The 26,068-nt window shown below is 47.0% G+C and overlaps 1 protein-coding gene across 2 annotated transcripts in view; it reads right to left on the bottom strand.

Annotated features, from left to right (window-relative positions):
• Window positions 1-26,068, bottom strand: part of SDF2 (stromal cell derived factor 2) — a 147,945-nt gene that overhangs the window by 58,474 nt on the left and 63,403 nt on the right. For both annotated transcript variants that reach the window (XM_069615331.1, XM_069615332.1), the window contains exon 3: window positions 16,616-16,812. In XM_069615331.1, coding sequence (XP_069471432.1) covers window positions 16,616-16,812 — 197 coding nt within the window. The remainder of the gene's footprint in view (window positions 1-16,615; window positions 16,813-26,068) is intronic.

Genomic DNA, 26,068 nt, shown 5'->3' with positions numbered 1-26,068 from the left:
TACCACGCATAAGGGCCACACCCTTCAACCTGAGCCAAAGCCAGATCCACACCCTGTACCGGCTAGACAGGGAAACCATCACTTCCATAGTGGACCTAATCCATGACAAGCTGAAACAGATCCGTACAGCCATCCCCGTCCACCCCCTTGCTCAAGGTAGTGTCTGTGCTACACTTCCTAGCTACGGGCACCTACCAACAAACTGTGGGTGAACTGCATGGGCTATCGCAACCCTGTTTCTCGCGTGTTCTTTTTCAGGTCATCGATGCACTCCTGCGTCACGTTGGAGACATCAGCCTACCCAGGACAGCTGACCAGGTCAATGCCACTAAAATTGCCTTTCATGCCCAATGTGATAGATGCATTGGACCGCACACATGTGGAGCTGGTGGCCAGGCATGCCGCTGAGGCAGTGTACCAGAACAGAAAACTATCACTCACTGAATGTGCAGATATTGTGTGATGCCCGCCACCTCACACCCACTGTTGTTCCAGATTCCCTGGTTCAACCCACGATTCTATGGTGCTGCGAACTCCACGCTGCCAGGGTACATGGCACATCACAGTGGAGAACGTACCTGGCTAAGCGTAACTACCAGAGCACGTGCACTGTTGAATTGGAGGTTGAGGAGGGGGCGGGGGGGGCGCTGAAAACACCATAGTGTACCTGGCTGTTGGGTGAGTAACTACCAGAGCATGTGCACTGTTCAATGGGGGTATGTACAATACCTATCAGCAGGGCATGTGTGCAATGCAATGTGCAACACACTAATAGCATGCATGAGTACAAGGCCTTGACAGGCATGTCTCATTTGACCAAACTGATCATGTGCATGCATAACATCGAATCCGTACAGCAAAATCAAAAGCACTGCATGTACCAGAATGCATTACACCAATGTCCCAAAATCCAGCACAAACACAATCAGCAAACCCCACACCACCTGATGCACAGACTGACCATACTTATGCATCCGAAAACCCCACCTACATACCACTAGTGTCCCGGACACAAAGTAGCCAGGTCCCCTGCCCATTTGAAATGCACATACACATATTCATGTGACCTGAAGTTGAAATGATTACCCACACATATCTATGATTGTGACACATGCCCATCATAGGAATATTGCATTTGAACACAATAATAACACACCAGTCTCATTTTTGTGCGTTGTAGTGAAAGGGTCAGAAGTCATAGTGGCTGTGAATGGCCCACGTCAAAGTGACTGCACACCACACACCCACCACGAATATTGACAAGGCGTATTTGCTTCATGTCAATCATTAGGCTTGCATCGCCTTCTTCCATCCATCAAATTCCTTGTATGGTATCTCTGTGTGAATATGTCAACGTCCATCATTTTGCAACAATCAGTGAAGTTGTTCAACCACTCCAGCACGTCATGTACCTCATAATGCAAGTACGCCTTCAGGCATGTACAGATGTCAAATAAATTTAGAAGCACATATCAATGGAGATTAACGTTCTTACCCGTGTCAGCCATGCCTACTAGGTCTGTGTCACCCGGCAGGGTCTGCCGAAGACTATTTTCCTGGCCGTTAAACAATGCCACCTGGTGATGGCACACGTACACCTGGACAAGCCACAATTGCATTTAGCACTGGTCATTACATTGACATTGATGACTGCAGACCTATATCCCTGTTACGCTCACCTGGACCCCACAAGGGTGTCGATCGGACCCGGACAGCTGCGGTCTCCGTCAACGTGATGCGTAGTGCAGAGATGACTGTCTGGACTGGCCCGCCTAGTCTTGTCTGCTGGACCCGAAGAAGTATTTTCCTGCAAGTGGAGACAGGGATTAGCCACCTGTGGGTTTTAGTGATGGCCTCCCAACTGTTCTCGCTCTCCCCCACTAATCACCTCCGATAACCCCTTAGTAACCTCACCTTATGTTTGTAAAAGATGAGCTCTCCATCCTGCGTGTCTTGCAGGGGCGCATAGATACCAGTTCCTTCACTGGTTTAAAGGCGTTGGGAGAGTTCCGGTAAGCATTGACTCTGAAGTCCCAGGCGGGATTGGTAAGTATCAAGTTCAAAGAGTTCAATGTGCCCGATGTTCACTCTTGTCCCCTTCCTTCCTTAAATTGCAACTGAGTTCGTGAGAAGAAGGTCTCGTAGCTGCTGCTGGCGTTCAGGTAAGAGTCTGTGTTACCCAACGCTGTCCGGTAACTATTACATGCGTTAACGTGTTGTTTTTCTCCCTCTTTACAGATGCGGCATATGAAGGTATGAAGAATAATACCGCTGGTGGTAAATCAGGTAAGTCTATGGTGGTAAGAGGTATTTGTTGATTCCCTTGGCTCACCTTGTTATTCTTGTGCCCCTAGGTGCCGGAGTACCGCGAAGAAATGATGGAGACAGTGCTGGATCGAAAGATGCTGTGAGAACTGGTGAGTATGGCGCCGTGCTGGAGCTGGCAAAGCGACGCGTGCAGTACTGATGTACTTCCAGGTCGGGAGATGAAATGGATCCGGAATCAGGTGAGGAATTTGAAATAAGTTTGTTTTCTAACCTTGTCCTTTTCTTCCTCTTTGTTCTAGGAGCTCTGGATTCGAGGCGGGCGTGGCAGAAGACTGGATGCTGGCTGCAGGCACTGTGAGAGTCACGCTGCTGGATGCAGAACAACACGAAGCATGTGCTGCTGTTCGGGCGTGGTTTAAATAGCCTCCAAAGTAGTCCCAGGAAAGAAGTTCCCCAGGACCACACCCGAGTAAAAAATAGTCCCTGTAGTAAAATAGTCCCATCCAGGCCTCACGTTGGCTTGGATTTATTTGCAGCATGGTCTGCATGAGGTTAAGTAATGTCTATGAGCCTGGCGCCACTGATTATTATGAGCCTGGTGCCTACAGCGCCAGGACTGAACCCAGACAGCCCCTAGCTGGGGCTGCTGGGATTTTTGTAAATGTCTGGATGCCTGCTCCCGGGGCTGATGGGCTTGATCCGGATGCTCGGGGGTAGGCATCATGACAATCCCCAACATCATCCTGATCCTACTCAAAATGGGCCATACAATGCATGGACATCCCATCACATTGACAATGCGCATTTCAACTATCCAAAATAGGACCTACGTAACCAGCAATTAGCACGTGTCATTTTGTATTATTTATTGAACACTATAGAGACTGTACCAACATGATACGGGCACAAAAATGACATTCTACACTCTGTTGCTCCCGTGCAGGTGATGCTGGATATGCCCTGATGCGATGGCTGATGACGCCCGTGAGGCAACCACACAACCAGCACGAGCAGGGAAACAACCGTGCCCATATCTGTACTCGTTCAAAAATAGAACAGACATTTGGCCTGTTAAAGGCAAGGTTCCGCTGCCTGAACAGATTGGGGTCGCATTTATGTACAGCCCTGTGAAGGTGGGAAATATAGTCCTTGCCTGAGCCATGTTGCACAACATGTGTATCAGGCGTAACATCCCACTGCCCCCAGACATGGACATTCACCCACCAGAGGCTGAGGACGATGAGAGTGATGAACTGCCAATTGCACATCGCTGTGATGGCATGGATGGCCATGTTGCACGAGAGGAACATATTCACCACTATTTCTGATCTCTTCACACAGACACGTGGCACAGGCCAGCTAGCGCACTGAGCACTGCACAGTAAATAAATCACTCACTTATACTGAAAAAGCAATGTCCAGTCATGATTTCTGTGCAACACCAACTGTAATTTGTGCAATGACAATATTTACAAATGTGGAACAAAATAACTGGCAATACTATCCCTACCCACTCCCAGGGTCAGATTGGCCCCTCAGCTTCTCGGCCTCTGACCGGGCCAAGATCATACCTGGGAACAAAATAACACAAACACCTGCAACGGCATAATTCATCAAAGCAAGGTAACACGTGTTACCTTGCTTTGATGATTGATTTGCATGCATCATAAATTATGATGCATGCATCATTCACATGCTGCTGCAGCATAAAACGTTGAGGGGCCAGGGTCGCGGCCGGGGTCGCTGCCGGGCCGGCGGCTGTCACCGTGCCGCCACTCCAGGAGTGGCTGTGCTGTTGTATTAGTGATAAATATGTATTAGTGATAAACAACCAATTTAGAATAAACATCAATTTCGGACTATGTATTTTGCCTTTCGCAAGTTGCAGTAATAGCGTGTTTTTTTATTCTACCGTTGTCTCTGTTACGATCACCACAAGACATTCCATCTCGGTGTCCTCGGTCACTTGACAAAATCCTTGTGCCTAAAAGCTTCTGTACAGTGTAGACATATTTGACAATAGCACATCAAGTGGCCATTGACTTCATTGTGCCACAATGAATGCTTTGTTGTAATGTGTCTATCTTTCCCATCTCCCTGGCATGCTGTTCAGGATGTTTGTTTGCATGTCTGAGGTAACGAGTGCTCAGAGTATTGGATGTCCTGTGAGTGCGCTGCTTTCCCACGTTGCCAACCTGTGAAGCCTGAAAGTAGATGAATGCAGGCTTGACATGCAGCCAACTTTGCACCAGACCTGCAGATGAACTTAACTGGTCTGCTGTTAAATCAGTTTAATGGTATCCACTACAGAATAATTGCTCATTATACTATAGCCGACATGATAGCTCAGTGGGTTGAGCACTCGCTGCTGCGATGTGTGTGTGATCTTCAGTTTCGAAGCCCAACAAGGCCATCTCAGCCTTTCATCTTTCTTGGGTCGATAAAGGAGTACCAACACTGGTTGGGTGATATTGTATGCATATTTGTTCTATAAAATAAAAAAAAAAGAGCTTAAGCGCAAGTGCTATACAATAACATCATCATTTGGCCTTGGACGTCTGCTTGCATTCACAGTAATTTGACAATATGGATCTATACACACAGATATTAATGATACATATAATGATCCATTCTTGTATGAAATGTAGATCACATAATATTTTTCGTAGTATACTTAGGAACAATGCTATTTGATGCCACTTCCTGTTTTGTCAAGGGATGAAAGGACATGTTTCATCGCTTCCCGGGATGTCACTTTGGGGTGGGGTCAAATTACATCACTTCTGGTGATGTCATCAGAGGTCGAGGGGTCGGCCACTTTTTTTGGGTGTCCTGGCCTATTACTTGTCCCAGTCCGACCCTGCCCACTCACCCGCCCCGATTATCCCTCCCCACTCCCCAACTGTCTCTACGCAACTCCCGCCATGTTCTGCAAGGATGACTTGCACAAGTCACAGACAGCGCCCATTTCTTTCCATGGCCCATTTTCATCCTCTTTTCGGAGTCAGGTGTGCGGCTGTGTGCGGAGCGGGCCAGCCGCATAGAATGCCACCTTGGGCTGCTCTGCACCGAACTAGCAGGTGTTGTACTTGTGGATGGTGTGTGGGGAGGGGGGGTGCAGTGGACCGACGGTCCAGGAAGGCCTGGAGGAATATGACCATTGTCTCAGCTAGAGATGACATTACACTGTTCCCCTCCTGGACATCTGTACTATAGCACGTGTACAGCGGCCAAGTGCATGGGCATTACTGCGTCCACTAGTATGGCCGCTCTCACGCATCAGCTGTGCCTCCTGGAGGTGCTGCTGCACCAGGGCTGTCAAGGAATCCTGGTGTTCCATGCCGCTGAGTCTGCCATCATTTTCGCTCACACAGGGGGAAGGGTGGGCGTGGTGAGCTAATCAGGCTGAATAGCAAGGCTCATCGGTGCTGTGGGTGGTGGTCTGCCCCGTGTCCACTGCACCGTCGTCAGCGATGTCTTCAACAATGCAGGCATATGCATGTGCTTGGGGCTGCAGTGGTCGTGGTACTGCTGCAGCTAGGGCTGCCAGGGTGGGTGCAGCTTGTGGGACAGGTGATGGCTGGATGGGTTGAGCCGTGGGACTGGAGGTGGCTGGATGGGTTGAGCCGTGGGACTGGAGGTGGCTGGATGGGTTGAGCCGGTGGTGGCTGGACGGATGCAGCTGGGGTCGCAGTGGCAGTTGTGCCCATTGAGGCTGTCGAGTCCTGGGTGGAGGTGGTGGTCTTCCGTTGTGTTTGGCGGTGTGGACAACTGGTGCCCCTTGAGGTGCTTGGATGGGCCTCTTCATTGTCAGATGATGTGCCTGAGGGAGTCAGAAAGGCAGGTTGTCAGTGAAGAGTGTGGATTGATGAGGCAGGGATTCATGCATGATCTGGTTTGTGCCTGTGCTGTATAAGGGACATGGCTGGGGACATGGCATGGTGCACACATGCTTGAGTCATGCGTACTGTGCGGGTGGATGTGTGATGTCCGTACATGGTAGGATGGGTGTGCTGGAGGTACTGTCGTGGTGTACTGACAGTTGCTGGAAGGGTGTTAGGGGTGTGGACTACACTCTGTGTGATGTTGGGTTGGGGAGGGGTGTGCCATGGATGGGGTCGCCATGTGCCTGCTGCCTGTCGCTCTTACAGGGATAGGTAGCAATTTCTGCTCATGGGTCAGGCTGGCTGGGACGAGGGAGTCACAGGTTTCCTTATTGTGTGACACTGGTCATTTGTAGGTGGTAAAGGGGTTTAGCACTGATGTGACTTACTGCCAGGGGAAGCACGGCGAGCATACGCACATTTTGCTGTAGCAGGTGGATGTGTGTCTGAGCGACAGCAGAAGCATGTTCCGTTGGCAGTAAAGGGTGCCAGTGCTGTGTTCTAGGTGTATTAGTGGTATGAGAGATGTTTTGGGGGATGGTGTATGTCGGTGTATGTAGCCAGGTTGAGGCCTCGGGGGCGGTGTGGAGGGGCACAGGCAGGGCTTTATTGGTGTTGTGCACGATGCACTTCAGATTCATGTCATATATTGCTGCAGTAGTGAGTGCAGGGTGGACAGGAAGGTTGATGTTACATTGGGGTTACATGTACTCGCCAACCTCTTCAGGTGTCCTGACTCCTGCCTGCGCAGCACCAAACCCTTCCATCACCTTGAGGTGCAGCACACTGCTGCACGTCTCCTTCCAGGGCAGCAGGTGGATTGGGGATGTGCTCCCGCCACCTGTAGCCATGCCCCGTCTGCGCTGGGTGCAGGTCGTCCCACCTCTTCTGGCAGTCTCCCACAGTGAGAGGGGTGAGGGGGCGTTGTGCCAACTGCTGAGACTTTCTGGGCAACCTCCTCCCAGATGGCCTTCCGCAGCTGGGCCTGCCTGCGCTGATCATTTGGAAAAAGCTCATCAGAATGCTGGACTATGGTGTCCGACAACATGTTAAACTCTGCCTCGCTGAAGCATGGCTTGCACCTCCGGGTCTCACAGACTCTTGATGCCATTTTTAAGGGTGGAGTTTCTGTGGTCAAGAGTGGTGTATGTCGCCTGTGCTGTCAGGATTGCAATAGATTGTGTTTTAGTAATGCCCGCCAGACGATTTCCTGTTCCGGCGAACACTATTTCCAGTAACAGTATTTGTGGCACCGTTGTTACCGGTGTCTCCAGAACCCTGTTGCCGTATTCGGAGTCACTGAGGATGACGCCGTAGTCATTTTGGGAAGGTTTTGTAAGTAGTTCCAGCATGCCGGAACGCGCGTGCACACCAACACGGAATCAGCCAGGGTTTCCGGCATCACGGGTTGCCAGACACAGTGGCACTGTCATGCCGGAAAATCAAACGCATTACCAGCAACCTTGTAATGAGGCCCACAGTGTTTCTGTTTTACCATTAGGTTATACAAACCAAAGGATTACGTTACGAAACTCTTCATCTGCGCGCCTACAACACACTAAGTATTGAATACAGTGATGTAAGGAGCTGGCAATAATGTACCATCTAGTAATTCCCCAAAACACTGGCATTCCTACAAATAAATATATGTGCCTTTTTGAGCCGTATGGTGTGAAGCAATCCTTTGCTGTTATTACTGCTTATTTAATGCTCATCATCTTCTGGGTGACCCACAATTCCACGTGAGCAATATTCTGACACGAACAGTATTGCTATATTTAATAGTTTTGGTTTTGTGTGGTTGTTGTGTATATGAGATCTCAAACTTTGTTACATGGAAGATAAGCTTGTGAAAAATAGTTCTCTACACTATTAGTCGTGTAAAGTTGGTGCTCCACATTACAATACATTTCTCTTCTCATCCCATTTCTGTGTTCTATTACAAGCAGATATGACATGACATTCATGACAAAGCATTACATGTTCATGAGTACAGAAATGTCTAAACTAGACAATATAACCAGGAAATCATAACGTTATAGTCTCTGCATTCTCCAGTACAATGATGCAAGTTGCAATGTCATTGAGGTGAGCAACATATTATACATGGTCTAATCTAATTCACCAAGGTAACAACAAAACATAGCAGGACAACATTAAAAATGAATTTGTTGAGTTGGTAGTGATAAAATGTGCTTTAAGTGGATTACAAATAACATGTAAGGTCCCATTCTATGTTCGTTCCTCGTGATAACAGGCAATCAAGACGTTCAATCCAGAATATTTCTTTTTGGAGGAGGTTTCTAGTCAAGTCCCCACCGTGCCTAAATGGCAGAACCTGTTCTAATAAAAAAATCACCTGCATTTAGGCTGCTGAATGACGTGCTTGCATAAAGTGTTGGGCTACTGGCGATTTATCTGGCCTAGTTTCAACGTTGGACTTGTGTTCTGTCCAACAGGTTTTGGCTTTGTGTGTAGTGATTTAGTGGTTTGTTTTAGCATGATCTTCTGGCCTGTACATGGGGGGTTGATAGAATTGGCCTTAATCATTTTGTGAGTGTTGGCAGTTTTTGGGGATGTACCCTTGTATGTAGTCTTACAGCACTTGGGAGAACTTATATCATCTCTAATGAGACCGTCGCTTATTGAGTTGCTTTTACGGTATTTAAATGTTGGAAGATCAGAGAATAGATGTGCCAAAGTTGGATCCAGTTGCCACAATTTCCAATTGTGTTTCAGAAGGGTTTCAATCTTACTACGTTGTTGCGAGTACATGGTCACATACACAATATACTTGGTCTCTTTCACTTTCAGTGTTGAGGCTGGTTCTCTTGTCACAGCTTCTGCTTTTTGTGCTGCTAAATCCACATTGTCCTGGAAGTATGCTCTGCCTAGGAACTTATCACGTAGTTCTGTTGATTTTTCTGAATATTCATTAGTTTCGAACATAATTCTCCTATACCTCAAAAACTGGCTATAGGGAATACTCTCCATAGTTCTTTTGGGATGAAAGCTTGAAGCCAATATTAATTCAATAATAGGGCTTGGTATATATTGTAGTTTGGAGGGTTCCATCGTTTATTTCCGCATCCAGAAATTCCATAGAGGGTTTACTGTGTTTTGAGGTGAACTTTCTCCTGGGTGTTTTGCTTCATTGAATATATGAACATAAGAATTGTCTACTGTTCCAGTCCATATCCCAAAGAGGTTGTCTATGTATATGTGAAAGCATTTGATGTGTGATCCATCGTTTCAATTAAGGACATGTTCTGCTTCCAGATATGCCACGTACGTATTCGCATAAATGGGAGCCATCACGGCTCCCATTGATGTCTCTGCAATTTGGACTACATATCTGTCCTCAAAAATAAAATGTTGATCAAGACAATCTTTAGTAAACTCAAAAAAGAAAACCTTATCAGTTCTGCATTGGTCTGCGGAAAGCCATTCCATTGCCTCTATATCGGCTTGATGGGTGACATTCGTGTATAGGCTGGCAACATCCATTGTAAATTGAATATCTTTGTCTGCGTAAAAATGTGTTGACTGAATCTTCAAAGGAAAATCATTGGTGTCTCTTATATAAGTTCTTGTCGTTTGAACCAATGGTTGTAGGATTTTATCAATATACTAAGCCAACGGCTCTAAAAGGCTATTGATGGCCACTATGATAGGACGTCCTGGTAGATTTCTAAGTTCTTATGGATCTTAGGTAATATGTATATGACGGGCATAATGGGATAAATGTTTGTCAAGAATGCCTTAGTTTGATGCGTAATGTAATTATTGGCTTCTGCTTCATCAATGAGTGATTTGATGATGCTTTTCACCTGTTCTGTAGGGTCATTATATACTTCCATATATGTCTCCTTTTCAGATAGTTGTGCATCAGTTTCCTGATTGTATTTTCTGGTGTCCATAATTACCAGAGGTACTCCTTTGACTGCTGGTTTTAGACTATCAGGCTTGATCCGGAGTCGGGTACGTACTTGACGTTCACAACTTCAAAAAATGTCCCCATTCTCTTTTCTTAAGGGAAATGTTCTTAAAGTCATTAAGAAGATGTTTTTGGAATGGATCTAGAATAGAATTGTGCACAGGAGGTATGAAGCTACTTTTGGGACCTTATTTCTAGAAATTCAGATTCCTCTTGTGATTGTGGCAAATCTATGGTGTCAAAAAATACCAGGCAGAAACAATTTTCTACTAAAGTAAGGAACTGCTGTAATGCGGTACCATAAGTGATACCCTTTTGAAGAATCTTCAGCTCAAATTCAGAAAATGTATATGAAGAAATATTGACCACTAGGGTTTTCTTTGATGGAAATGTGACCTTTCTAGATGGGTTATGTTTTCTCGTCTAAGGACTTCTAAAAAGAAAAGGCGTGGTCTGTGCCTAGCCATACCTTCTATCACTCTTCACTCCTCCTAGGTAAAGCCAGACTGCTCTGTCACATTGCCATTGCCGAAGTTTAGAATATCTTGGTGGAAAACTCAACCAGTTCAGAGGACTTCATATTGTTTCTGTTAGGGAGATTTTCATGACACTGTATGTAAAGATTAATGCTGCAGCCCATTAATTAATAGAATTCCCTGCTTAAATGCCTTCAACCCCGTTTTTCCTTAGCCTTAAGAGGACACAGTGGATGAATGTGAGAAGAGTATTTAGAAAATTCATATCCCCAATCAGCAGATATGGGGAGATACAAAAAGACTGGTCAGGTAAATGCTACACCGCTACTGCGAGAACTGTCTTGGCAGAAACTAAAAATGCCTACATCAATGGGCAGGGTGAAATGCATCCAAAGGTGTGTATAATCATAGAACAAACATCAGTGCTGCATCTCCAGACAGTACACAATTAGTTATGCCAACACCACTCTCAGATCAGACATCATCGCCCCTGTCATGCATTCATTCAGACTTAGGAAATCAAATGTTTCTGGTAGACCAGAATACCATCTGCAGTTTTCCCACAGTGTACTTCAGTAGTGTTGAGAGCTGCAGTAAATTCCTTTTTAAGAACTATAGCGGTGCAAGGCCAATTTCTAATTTTCACTGTAAGGACGGGGCAATCACTGCAAATGCAAAAGATGATGCTTTCGATTGTACCGTTCCGGAGGAGGTATAGCCTTCATCTTCCCAGAGTGGATTCCTGCCTCCGTCATTCCCTGCAGGCCTACTCCTCTTTCGAATGCCTTGTCTGCAGAGTGAGAGTGTCTCTCACTCACACTCTCTCACTCTCCTATCTATTGGCCACCTGGTCAGATCACCAGCTTCCTCTCTGAGTGGGCGTACCTCTGCTCCTCCCTTCTGGCCTCGACCACTCAACTCCTCCTCCTTGGAGACTTCAACATTCACCTGGATGCTTCCTGTCCCTTTTCTGGACTCTCTTTCTATTCTCCCCTCTGGCCCGACTCACTCGGCAGGGAACACTCTGGGTGTTCTGATCTCCTCAGACCTCCACCTCTATATCCCCCTCACCACTCTCTCTCTCCTAGAGCGATCACTTTCTCCTTTCCTCCCATCTCTCCCTCTCTACCCCTCAGGCCAAGCCAACTCCAGCACTGCCACCTACCTTCTTGGTCATCCGACCCATGAAGCGTGCGTCAGTTGAGGCTTTCGCTGACACTTTCTCTCCCCCTCCTCCCCCTCCTGCTCCTCCTGCTCTTCTGACAGCCCTTTCCATGCTCTACTCTTCTATCTTTGATACGCTTGATGTTCTTGCCCCTGTCATGAGAATCCGCTTGAAGCCCAAAGCCAAGTGTAAATTCTGGTATGACTCTGACCACGTCACCCTTGAAGGCAATTGCAGGGTGGCCGAGAGGAAATGGCTAGCTTCTTGCGCATCCTCCGACAAATAGGCCTGCCGCCTGCTCCAAAGGCAATACCGACTCTGTCCGCATTAAGACAAGAGCCCACATCCAAGCCTGTGCCTCTGCGGCATCTAACACGGCCAAACTCTTTAAAATCTGCAAGGAGCTGGCCAATCCTGCTGCAGTCTCTACCTCTCCTGTCCCCTCCCAGGGACTCTGCACAGCCGTGGCTTCTCATTTCATCTCTAAAGCCCAGGACATCCTGTCCACTCTCTCGTCCTCTCTTCCACCTCTCTCTACTCTCTCCTCTATCTGCGGCCCCCTGTGGCCACCTCACCTTCTTTCTCTTCCTTTCCTCCGTTCTCCCCTGAAGAGGTTTCTAGACAAGTCTGATCTGTGAAAGTTTTGTCAAAACAGGTTCTTCCCTGTTCTTTCAAAACAATCAAGGACCATATTGACAGCCTCGCTCCTGCCCTGGCTGACTTCTGCAACCACTCTTTTGCCACTGGAGCCTTCCCCCCCCCCTTAAGCACACTCTTGTGCACCCTCTTCTCAATAAAACTTCAGCCAACCCCTCTTGCCCGGCTACCTATCGCCCAATCTCCATCACTCCTTTCCTGGGCAAATTCCTGGAAAAACTGCCCATCTCCCAGCTTAATCTTCACACTGAATCTGTTGGTAGTCTCCATGACCATCAGTCTTGCTTCAGAGCAGCCAGAAGCATGGAAACTGCTATCCTGAACATCTGCGAAGACCTGCTCTTTAACCTTGATTCTAATCTGTCCTCATTCTTACTCAATCTCTTTCTGCCTTTGACACGGTCAACCATGTCATCCTGCTCAATCGTCTCCGTGATAACCTGGGTTATCACTGATCAGGCCCTGGCCTGGCTGACCTTGTTCCTCTCTGATCGACCCTCCCAGGTCCAATTTGGGTCCTTTCTTTCCTCAATCTCACTCTACATGTGGTGTTCCCCAGGGGTCTAACCTCTCTCCCTGGATTCAACCAATACCTGGCACCTCTCCCCCACCGCATTGCTGCTTTCTTCTCCAACTTTCAGTGCTATGCGCATGACACTCAGCTCGTTTTCAGGCTCCCCTCTGCCACCCCTTCTTGTTCTCTCATCTTCGACTGTGTTATTCTGGAGTGGTGTGCTGCCAACAATCTCTGCCTTAATGCCAGTAAGACGAGATTCTCATTGGCACACCTGCACCCTCCTTTCCTGTCGCTCTCTGGCCGGCCTCCCTTGGCCCTCTTCCTGCTCCCACCTGTGAGGCTAAGAACCTCTGGGTCATTTTCAACTCGACACTCTCCTTTTCTCCTCACATCTCTGACGTCTCTAAGAAGTCAAACACCCAAGTGTGCCTCCTCAGAGGTATTCTTCATTTCCTCTCCTTTTCCAAGAAGCTCACCGTCTCTAGAGCTCTGGTTCTCTCTAGGCTGGACTACTGCAACAGTCTCTTTCTAAATCTGCCTGCTTCTACTCTGGGCCCTCTGCAACTCATCCAGAACAGGACTACAAGACTTGTCCTTGGCCTCAGGACTGCAAGACTTGTCCTTGGCCTCCAGCCCAGGGATCGTATCTCTCCAGCACTGGAATCTCTGCATTGGCTCCCAGTGGCTGCGAGGATTAAGACCATCTGCATTGTCCACAAGGCCTTCTGAGGCCTGGGTCCTCAATACCTCCAACTCTCTCTTTGTAAGTACCTTCCTACTCAAGCTCTTCGCTCCTCGACCTCACACTCCCTCAGTCAGTCTCCAAGCAACAAGTTGGTAAAGTTGGTGGTAGACCTCTTTCTCCTGCTGGGGCTCCCTCTGGAACAGTGTCCCTGCCTCTCTGAAACTTGAGGGGAACCATCTCTGGTTCCGGTAACACCTCAAGACCTTCCTTTTTGCTTCTGCCTTCTCTTCCTCTTCCCTGCTGATCTCCTGTCCGATACTGCACTGGCCACCTGGCTACACTCCGATTTTGGGCCCAGGTCCCAGCCCACCCAGTTGCACACACGAACTGCCTCCTGGTAACCCTTGCACTTATTCTGTATCTGTAACCCTACAGTCCCCCTACCTGCACTTTTGGATGCCCGCTGTTTGCACTTACCCTTGCACCTGCCTCCTGCTGGCCGCACTTCTTGTTATTGATTTGATCCCATGTACTGCACTGCTGCCTCCCCTTTACCCTGGCACTTTTCCCCTCCTCTACACTTGCGCGATCTCTTTGTCACTTGGCCTAGTAAGATCGTCGTCTCTGTCCTCCCTCCGTTTCCCACTTCTTTGCCTCGTCGTGCCTTGAAACACTTGTTTATAGGCATGTTACAATCATACAAAGATAAATGAGTCAGTGGTAGTTGATGGTCTGAACTTCCACAAACCACTCCATTCACATATTTTCCCTGGAGGATGGATTTCTGCATGTAGTGCATGCTACATACAAAGTTCACTTTCTGGCACTGATGAGGCACCAGAACCTTTTGTGGTTTGCATGCCCGGACCCATTTTACCCAATGACTCATATCCAGTCTCACTGTGGATGCCTCTCAGAGAGCTATTATGGAACCCAAGGTACCACCTTGTCTAGGCCAGATTACTCACCCAGGATGACTATCAGCCCAGGTTCTGGTTGGTGGCAGTGTGCCATTATTTTGTGGCTAGATCATATGTGGCAATTTGAACAACAGGGAGCCTTTCATGCACCGACTGAGATGCGTGGAGTTGTGATAGGGGAGAGCGTGAGTCTGTGTCCAAGAAAGGTCATATAGGGCAACGGTTGAAGTGAGCTATTTCCAAGAGCTTACAAAATAGCCTTTGTGTGCGGCGTGCTTCTGTGTAACAGGGAGGAAGTGGTCTGTCTGGGAGTCGTTAGGAATCCATATTTCTAAGTTTGTCCATGCAAGCACCTGTGAAAGCTTGAATCTGGAAACTAGCACTGGTTGGTGGGCAACAAACAAACATATGAATGGTGAAAATGTATTTGTGGAGGTTCCCCCCTGACCCCCACAACACCTCCCTTTTCACATTTAGGGAAAAAGGCAGACAGACTTCAACACTACTCAACCAAATGGTGGGATCGGATCCTGAAGCACCAGGAAGTAGATCCAACCAAATGCTGATTAACAAAACTTTGCACCAGCATCACCCAACCCCTTAAGACACTAGAGCGCAAAGCTCTGCCTCACCTACAACCAGAGGAAACTGATAATGGCAGAACGCACACCCATCCCCTTGATCCAGGAGAGGAGGCGGGCTAGTCAGTTCTTTACCTCTGCACAGGACTTTGTGCTCGTCTGAGGCTCCTGCATTTGCCTGTCCTTCGATTCCGGAGGCAGAAGCACAGAATCCTCCAGAGGCTCCATGCGACTGCTGCTCAACCCCTTGTTTGTTTGTTTCTTCATCAATTGGATAAACAAGCATAGCTGGTACCATTACTCCAGTTTGGGGCTCTCCAGTGGCGCACTTTGCAGCTTTTATTCATAAATGTAGCCTGTGGCTAAGGTCACAATTATGCTAATTAAAAGATACTCCTGCGTCAAATGCTGTTTTGATGAGCTAAAGATTCAAGAACTTCACTCTGCATCTCTAGAATAACACAACCACAGCTCACTTTCTTCACTGCATTTCCATCTTTGGGGTTTCTGGTGTTTACCTAGAGTCTTGGTTCCATTTTTCTGGCTCTGGGGTCTTCAGATACAGATCTTGCCCATCCAGCTTTGAAACAAGACATCTCCGGCTACTGCTCCAGAAACTCAACTTTACAACACTGAAGTCAGTATTGCTTCCACACTTATGAATTGACCAGACCACATCTCGCAGGGCCTTCTTTTAATTGGTCCAGCATTGTGGGGGGGGGGTGGCGTGGGGAACAGCTTCAGACCCCTATCCATCAGACTGATCTGTGTCTCCTTCAGATGCTGACATCAGAGCTCCACTCTGCAATCTTCAAGTCTGCGCTAAGGTGACATCTCCGTGACTGTACTTCAACCTCTGGGTACCCCTTTTATTTCAACTCCTCAGTTGTGGTCGGCGCAGAATACAGAAGCCATTGAAAAGCACTATAAAAGCACAACCAATAACTGTTGAGATTTATTCTTAAGGGAAATAACTATTGCGGTAGATTTGGCCCATAACATGGCAGTGAATCTCTCCTAGGGTACTTTTGGACTTCATAATACTATTTTAACACCAACTCCGTCAACATTATTTAGCAAACTTATTTACTTGAAATATTTTAGTTATTCTGATAGCATAACTTTTCATATAAAACATATGTTCGTACATATATTGCGTGGACCTTCACTTATTGCTTGTCTATTGATAGGGTTTATTGTAACCTTTAACCGCCAAGACTCATTCGTAGGAGTCTGCTTTGACCACTCAGCCATGATACCACCAGGATAGTCAGGATAACTCAGAGGACACACTGTGTGTGCTAAGTAGGTAGATTGAGCTGTGTTATCAAAAGAGGACCTACCTAATCAAAACCTTGTTAACAGTGCACCACGGTCAGAAGAACCATTATTGAAAAGATACTAAACTACCTTAAGGATATCATTGGAAAATAGAAAGAATACCATAAGCTTTTTCACTGCATCATGCCAGTGTCTCCTGAGATTGCAGAAACCGAACCATGCTTTGAGCTTTCATCATAATCACCTGGTTGCCAGAGAGCGGTGACGTGAACTGGTGACTGTGCAGATTTCGTCCCGTGTTGACGTGGGTGATTCGGATGACCTCTCCGCATCGGATGGCAGAGCCCCTCTGGCACACAGTGTCAGTCTTTCCTCTGATACTCCAATAACTGTTGCCATCATCCACAGTAGTCACACCAGTTACAGACTGCTGCCCGCTGCCTGAAAGAAAAGGGCAAACATGAACCACTCAATGTATAACATGAAACATCTAATAATCCTAACCTAACCCTTACGTTGCAAAGGGCTCAAGGAAGGTGTACAGTAAATTACATACTCTCACACTGCAATGACCATCAAAATATCTCTTATAGGCGGTTTGCAAAAAGGAGCTCAAACATGGATTTTGAGTAAACAACAATTTTCCCCCAGGCAGTTTGCCATCCTCCTATTTTCTAAGGAAGAGAAGTTCTGCTTTTCATTTTTGCTTTAAATAAACACCAGTCAGCTGCTCCCACAACAAGAATAGAAACGTGTGAGGCAGAGAACAAATAATGTGTTTACCTGTTCTTCAAAAAGTTGGAAGAGCAGTCCTTGTGTTATGTGCGTGTGTGGAAAGGTCAATGTGCCAAAAATTGGGAGAGAATTTCAGAATCTCTACTTATTTGGTAGAATGCTTTGCAGGAAAAACAACACCCAGTATTTTTGGTTATGTATAAATAAAATGGACATAAACATCTTTAAATTCAGAACAATGATGGAGGAGGATCAACGAGGCAAGATGCTCAAAAAACAATCTTGTTTCAGTGTTGCACTAGAGGCGAGGTAATCTGTGTTTGGTGTCACATTTAGCTTTCAGAGGAAACGGCATAAATGGAATAAATACAGGATAACAAAGCTTCTAAGAGCAAAATAAATAAATAAATAAAGGCGGTGCAAAAGGACTAATCAGAACCACATGTGTCAAATCTGAGTGTATAACCAGTTCTCTGGTACCAATCTTCACCATTATTTGGGTGTTGTCACAAACGGCAGTCACTCACAGTCTTAAAGGAGTTAAGGTAATTCTTCACACGTCTTTTTTTGCTGTGTTGATTGTGGTTTTGTCCTGTTGACTCCTCCCCTCCTTGTGGATGGTTCTGGGGGAAGACAATTTACTCCTAGTCTCAAGACTAGGAGAGCTTGACAGGCCCTGCCCTAAGAATGCCACCAGGGGGCTAGCAACGTAGGGCTGGCTGGAGTCTGGGTTTGCGGCCTCCCTCCTACACCCACCCCTCCATTCTTTGGATGCGGACTCAAGGACCCACCAAGTGCTCTACCTTTCGTCAGTCCACACACATTCCTTTGTGACGAATCTTCAGAGGTTGTCCCTTCTCCCCTAGGGGGAACCCCTTCCCATGAGGACATGGAGGTGAGGCTGCTACCCGATAGTCCCCCTTGGGGTGGTACTCAGCGGGTGGATCTCATGGGGAGGGATCCCCCTGCACCCTCTATGGACTAGGAATGACTGTCCCGGAAAAACAAGGTATGCCCAAAACATATCCAACTTCTCTCATCCTCCTACCCTACATACAGGGTCCCATAATCCCACACACTCCCATATACGTGTGTAGGTTAGATGATTTGGCACCTCTAAAGTACTGGGTTGAAGAAGAATAGGGACTACCTATGTGAGCCTTATGTAGAAACTTGGACGAAGAAGAGGACAAGTAACCCAGTTGAGAACATTAGTACTGAGAGGCGGAAGAGGCGCAAAGTAATAAATCCCCCCACGGAACCAAGATCAACATTCTAGTCAATGCGGACAATCTGTAAATCAATGGAACATAAAAGGGGGAAGCACTGAAGCAAAGGGTAAGCCCTCCCTCAAGGAGCAAGGGAGCTGTGCAACGCAAGAGGCGATGGGAGACCAGGAGACCACACGAGGTGCATCCTTTTTCAGTCTGCAATCGGTAGACCGGCCAAAGGGCTGGAAGGAACGGAAGCCAGGTGGAAGGAAACCACCAAACCAGGTGAACGTGGAGGGAGCCTCCAGCCACCCTGTCTTCACTGCTGCAGACCTGCACGAGAGTCAGAAGGGCACGGAAGCCCAATAACCAAGGCCTTGGACCCATTTAGAAATGCAGAGACTGCCTTAAAAACGAGTCCAGTAAATACTGATAAGGGTGGTGAACCACGTGTCTCAGCGACGACCTGTAGAAAATCAAGAGGGGTCTGGGACACTCCCCCGTCCCCCTCCCAACCAAGGGAGAGGAGATCACTAACCCCCCTTCTTTGTCACAGTACCTGGCAGGCAAACCTGAGGTAGACAAGGGGAAAGGAATCATTCCCCTGGTACTGTGACATTGTAAAACAAGACCATACTTGGCAGGCTAGTTCAAGCCCGATGAAGGGAGGCATTCCCCCAGCCTTCATGGACTATGGAAACTGGAACTTTGTTTGTCCCTACGAGAAGGATTGCAACCTGGGGAAGGGAGTCCTATTCTCAGGAAATAGTCCCTCCACATCATCACCTTTAGTTTGATTATACGTATAAGGGAAGGTAATAGTTTATTGATACAGGACGGTGGACCTTTTAAGTTACTGACATTTTGGCACATACTTAGTGTTAATTGGAAGCAGGGAAACCGCTCTTCGAGTTAGGGAAAGTTAGGATGTTCTCTTTTATTTTCCTACAAATAAAAGTCTTTGCCCAAAAGAAACATACGACCTGCGAGTCAGTCTCCTCCTTCCACACCCTTACACATAGGGCTTGTCTCGTGGCCTAGCTCACTCTGTTGTCCCTTCATTTCTATGTCCTCTTGCTTACTCATTTCTCCCCACACATCTCTTTAGTCTCCTCAGACTTTACATCAATCACCTCATTACGCCCTGCATTCCACTTTCCCCCTCAACTCCTGCGCTCCTATTCCAACCTCTACCCTTTGTTGGTTCCCCCTCCCTCCTTCCAACTGTACAACCCCTATGCAACCTCTGTACTGCCTTCATTCACCCTTCTTCCCTCCTGTTCCTTTAAGGCTTACTCAGCCGTCTTACAATTCACCACCACCTTCTTTTCCTTTTGTTACAGAGTTTCGATGAGGGATGTCACCACATACAAAGTAATGGTAGAAGAGGGTTTCCGGCCAAAAGGAAAGATCAGACAGTCTAATGGTAGCTGTAGCAGAGCAGTCGGGCTTAACCCAAGGAAAAGGGTACAAGGCTGGTAGTGAAGTACAGGAAATGCCCCCAGTTTCCCCCCCAAAGAATACCATACAAATGGTATACTGAAAAATACCAATATATTTATATATATATGAAGGTATCATCACAGTCCTTGTATAAAAGCAGAAATGGTCAATTAAAACTCAATCCAATTTCAATACTAAAAGAAAACAAAACCCCACTACCTGATGGCAGGCATATACTTAAAGGCTAAAGTGTGAGAAGAAAATGGCACTCTAGACAATAAAACATACATTCTCAAGGTCATAACCAGGACCCAAAAATGCCTTGTATGGGATGCAGGACAGGCAGTGTTCCGGGGTGAATTGATAGGGCAGCCCTGACCGGAGCGAAGGTCTTTGTTAGAGAAACGTTAGAATCTGAGCTACGTGCTAGGGAAAGGAACATAGTGGAGGAACACGCTCCGATCTCTTAAAGCCTTCAAAGTTCTGCAAGCCAAGCAGCCAATTCCCTACTGCAAGCCAAACAATTATTACACCAGGGGGTACAAAGCAAACAAAATGTTAGTGGCCAAACTGAAATCCGCTCAGACGCGCAGCAGAATAGGAACCCCTGCGAGACCGGGAGGGAACTCTATGCTGGGAGGAAAGGGATAAAATCCAGATAATCGAATCATATTTATCTGAATTCCTTGGAGGGGTAGTGGAGGGCTCTAGGCTGGAGGTGACTGGGTCTCGTGAGTAAACTCTGACTTCCCAAGTTGTCGGAGGCAGACAAGATCGCACTGGAGAGTGATTACTGCCCATGAAAATCGATTCCGTTATCAAAACCCTTCTGAATAATAAAGCCCCGGGTCCCGATGGGTTCCCCAATGCCTTCTATAAATGTTTCAGAGTCCAATTAATCTCCCAGATGATGAAGCTATTTAATTCCTTTAGGATATCTGGGCAGATGTCGGGCACAATAGGGCAATCCTGGACCTCACTTATTTTGAAACTAAAGAAAGCCCTGGCACGTCGTATCAGCTTATCGTACTACTTAACTGAGACGCAAAAGTCTATACAGAAACATTGGCCAATAGACTAACAGAAATTCTGCCTACATTGAATAATGAGGACCAGACAGGCTTTATAAAAAGGGTGGTCAGCCTTTGACAACGTCCCACGGTCACTGAACCTGATCGACCTGGGGGTTCATACTATGCAGAACGCAGTAGTGTTATCCCTGGACTCAAATAAGGCCTTTGACAGCCTGGCCCGGCCCGGCCCTATCTGAGGGAGGTGTTGGGCAACTATGGGTTTGGCCCTCAATTTTGCAAATAGGCGTTTTGCCAGCTTTATGGCCCCCTTGTTTAAGGGTAAACAAGGCATACACTAGACCTATTTCCTTAAAACCGGGTACCAGACAGCGATGCCCTCTGTCCCCATTACTTTTCGCTCTAGCCATGGAGCCTCTTGCTCAGTCAGTGCGGGAGGACCGGGATGTCGAATTATATGTGGGACTGACCAACACAAGATCGGGCTATATACACCGATGATGTAACCTTATACTTAACTGAACCAGCGTAGTCGTCCCCCTGAGTGCTTGAGACTATTAAACGGTTTGGGACTTGCTTGGGATTCACAATTAACTATGAAAAATCTGTAGGAATGAATATTAAAGAGCCGGACGGAACGCACGAGGACGCGCTCCCCTCTTCAATGGGTATCAGACAAGATACCTCCTTGGGGTACTGGGATATGGGGCTTCGAATGTTGGGTATTCTGGTGGGATTAGGCACACAGACTCAGATTCTGGGGAATCCGTAATTCAACACAGGGACAGCGAGCAGATCCTTCGCAAATTGGGATTCCATGGAGAAACTGTGCCTGGGGCACATGTATGGGAACTCATCTCAGTTTAACTTTGAAGATTGCAAGACCAGATTTGCACTCTGAGGGGAAAGGTTCCGATGTAGCCAAATCCGCCATTGGGTACGAACAGGGATGTCAAGGAGAGAGGGACAAGGGTACCTAAAGGGGTTAAACTGACACTGGTAGATGGCATTAACTCAAAGTGAATGTCCACCTTCTATAAGCTTCTTGACTCAACTGAGGACTTAGATACCTTACCCTATATGTTGAAATGGCAGACTGAATTGGGAGTCGATATCCAGCTGCAGTCCTGGTCATCCATTTGGGAAAGGGCCACAAAGCATCACGATGCACAGCAATGAGGGAATGTGGGTACAAGAGTCTGTGCAGGTGGTATGTGTCACCTAGCCGGCTGCATGAAATCAATCCGGGGATCTCAGAGAAACGTTGCAGGGGATGTGGGGAGAAAGGAACATTGGGGCACCTATGGTGGGCTTGTCCCCGCTCTCAACTGTATTGAAGGAGACCCTCTCACATATTAGAGACTTTACAGGGACCGACCTCCCACTGGATCAGAGAGTAATTGTCTTGGGTGATTCAGCAGTGGATGCCGAGTATCCCCTAAGAGGCCAAACATCCCTGGTGATAACGCAAGTATTAATAGCCACCAGATTAACCGTAGCTTTCTTATGGAAATTACCTGATAGTCGGGCAATGATGGGTCAGAGTATGGACACTGTTGGCACTGGAAAGAAATAACTGCAATCCTTACTGACTCATACCAATTCTTGTATACGGCCTGGCTCCCTATTATTCAATCCTTGGGATCTAAAGAGCACACTGCCTACAAGCCGCATATTCTTAGGCACTTTGAATTACTATGAGCTTGATGCTTTAACTGGCACACACTGTTTTGCACTGGTGGCACTTGTTATTGTTACTGTTCGATGAAATTGTTGGCAAATGATCTGTTGTGCTGTTGATTGAAGACCAGAAGCATGCTGTGAACTGTGATTAATTAAGAAAATGATAAAGCTTGGATAATTATTTTTTTTTAAAATGCATGCAATCCTGTAATATGCACACTAAGTCACAGCACTTAGAGCTGGGTTAGCACTTAGAGCCGGGGTCTGCACCCTGCGGGTCTCCAAATGTTTTAAACTACATCTCCCATGAGCCCTCACCATTAACTATGCAGGGTAGGATTAATGGGAGTTGTTCGAAGCATCTGGGAGGGCCGAAGGTTGCAGACCCCTGACCTAAAGGGAGAAAAAAGGTGTTAAATACTTTAAAAGACAAGCCCATAGGGGCAGCAATAGTACATCCCCAGGTAGAAAAAGAATCAAAGCAAGATTCTGGCCCTGTAGAGGTGGAGCCAAGTGCCCCCACCCAAAGCTCTGCACCCATGTTGCCTATATGTTGGGAGCCAGAGTGTGCGGCACGTGTAGTACCAGTAAGAATACCAATACCGAAGAGGATCATGGAAGCAAGGTTCCCATTGAGAAAGCCATGCATGCATACATGACAATATGATGGCCATTTGAATGAAATCCCAGAGGAAGTGGGAAAGATAAGCAAAAGTGTGGATTGGTGAAGTCACATAGAGCAGAGCTGACGCACTTATAAGCAGTGATAGAAGATAAGCGTTTTATAGAATCAAAGGAGGAGGTGTTAATGGTGAACAGCATTCCGGGCGAGAGATGACGATGTTAATGCTACAGAAACGGAAGATACAAAGTCGTTTTATTATTGAACAGTGGCAGTAACACAAGCAGACAAGTATTCTTTAAGGCGGGCTCTGTAGTGGTTAGATTGCGGCGATGCGCCAACGTATACATATAGGAGGAAATAGACTAAACATTCCACAATGCATTTTAGTAAGGCTGGACACTGTAAACAGAGGGTGTTTCGAGTGTGTCGCAGTTAGAAATTGGGAAGCTCCACTGTGGAAATGAGTCAACGAAGGGCTTGATTAGCCAGACATCAGAAAGCCAAGGCCGAAGTGTTCTTACAGTAGATACAATTAACGTGTGAAAGGACAAACAATGAGGTGATGTGAAGAAATACTGAAGACGTCAGAGGTCTTTTCATTTAAAAGGGTTTAATACAGTAAAATGCTCTGAAAACTTGGTCTGCAGTCACGTGGATGGATGGAAATAGACATGGGCTGAGCAGGAGCGAAACTGCGAGGCCAGTGATGCCTGTACTCTTGGACGAAGAGAACAAATTCAAGGCCAAACTTCAAATAATTGACTGGCAGACTACAGGGTGTTGATGGATGGTGGTCTAATTGGTGGGAAACTATGGTTATGACCAGCCTGCCAGACATCTGGGTGCCAGCCTGTGTGCGGCTTACGCATGTGGAATATTACAGGGGGGGGTACAAGGGTGCCAACCAATTATAGAGGGCTGTGTAACAAAGAACCCTGTAGTTTGTATAACCAATGTGACGTTGTGTATTTGATGACGTTCATAGTGACTTGCACTTGGGATGGGCTTGGATGCCCACCTGACATTAAATACCCAACCACCTTTCCTGAACAGTATGGAACATATACTTAGAGGTTCCTTGTAAGCCAATCTCTCCAGAATAGGTTTTTGTAGTTTGCCACGAAGGTAGATGTCAATGACTACGAGTTTTTACTATATATGTGTTTTCATGAAATGCTCTGAGAGATTGCTTTGCGACGTCGGATGATGTCCATTGTGCTCCCTGTTTTAGATCATTGATATTAATACAGTCATACTTTGCCAACTTCCTGAGACAGTTTCATTTTTGATGTTGGAGTATATTCTGCATCACCATCCATCTCTAAGTACTGTTGCCTCATCTTAAAGATCTAGGCTGGCTGTCCCAGTTCAGCCCTTTAAAAGAAAAAAAACAATGGAAAAAGGTGGTAGAAGGCAACCTGTAGATACCAACGACCAAGGGATCCCTGAGGGGAAGTATCTCAAAAACAAACACCAGCCAAGGATAAGCACTTACTATGGCAGGTCGCAAAAACTCATTTCAGGAATGGTGAAATAACACATTGAGTAGAAATGTTCTCTTGCAGGTTGAGTCACTGCATCCGGAACTTGAACTGCGAATGAGTTGACAACCCATGAGACCGAAAAGAGGAACAATCAGCCTTCCCTGGAGCGGGAACCAGCAGCCAGGAGAGAAAACAATTGCACATATGGCACCTGGAAGATGGAGGAACGTGACCAACAGATTTGGATTGCTCCAAGGGAAAAGTGGGTCAGGCACGCAGTCAGCAGAAAAGGGACCCAGAAAAGGAAACAACGGGGGAAGGCAAGCCAGGACTGCCCAAATTAACAGCAGAGGTGGGCAGTGGTGTCCAACCACTCTTCTGGACCACAGCAGGTTCCTATCCCAGGGCGTTCAACTAATAGAGTAAATTGCAAAGACAGTAGTGAAACGGCACAGCAATGGTTCCAGCAAAAGAGTACCCGCCCAGCCAATGAGGAAGACCTGGGGAGGTAGGATGAGGACAGCCCATGGAGGACATCCATGAACCAAAAACAACAACTGAAGTACAGGGAATAGACACAGGACAAAGCCAGTCTTGGCCATACCTGGTCCTAAAATTGCAGCAGAATGGGAAGTAAACCTGTAGCATTCCCAGCGGAAATCCAGCACAGCTGAGGAAGGGTCAAGGTCTTCCCTAGACATACTGTGATGAATCCAATGGAGGCATCACGGTTTCCCTAATGGTAACCTCCTCCCATGTGGCCAGGGGAATAGCAGCAGCTGCCTGGTCCTGAACCTGGGGGCGGCTATCTGAGAGATGATCACATGAGAGGAGACAACTACTGGGGAGATGTCATGACTTCATTAGATTAAGTGCAGTATACCCCCATTTGCCCATGAGGAAGCCCCACTGATACCCACTACCCTAATGGCCTTTTGCCATGTGTTTGTTCCCCCTTTAGGGAAAATAAAGACCCCCCTCCCAAACTTCCTTAAGGCAACGCTCCCGCCTATAAAAACTCCCAAGAAAACACTTTTCAGTTCAAATTCCCCTTCATATAGAACAGATCTATCATATGGAATCATTGACAGAGAAGCTCCAGATCTCATACATAAAGTGACATTAATGGACTCCAACTCCCACAACCACCAAGTACTCAGACGAGAAGGATGAAGGAACGGATGCGAAACAGTAGGAACCTCGAGCACAATGAACGTGCTAGTTTGGTGAAAACACCTGTGCGCTGAACATTTAAAAATGGCAACCACACTAGGAGAATTGGTTCGGGAGAAGACGTTGCATCTCCCGCAGAAGCTTGTGAACGCTGGAGACACAAGCCGGTGTTGTGGAACTGTGGATATCACCAGCAAATAAGGAGAGCAACCCACTGCGTGCAGGAAGTGCTGTGGAGAAGCCAGGAGCCGTGAGAGAGTTCCTAGGCACTCGGCAGCTTGAAGAGGCAGCGTTATCCTTACCGGGACCTGA

Source organism: Ambystoma mexicanum, chromosome 9 (genome assembly GCF_040938575.1).
Source record: "Ambystoma mexicanum isolate Mex_15411 chromosome 9, UKY_AmexF1_1, whole genome shotgun sequence".
In the NCBI taxonomy this organism is placed as follows: domain Eukaryota; kingdom Metazoa; phylum Chordata; class Amphibia; order Caudata; family Ambystomatidae; genus Ambystoma; species Ambystoma mexicanum.
This window is presented reverse-complemented; position numbering and strand designations above follow the sequence as displayed.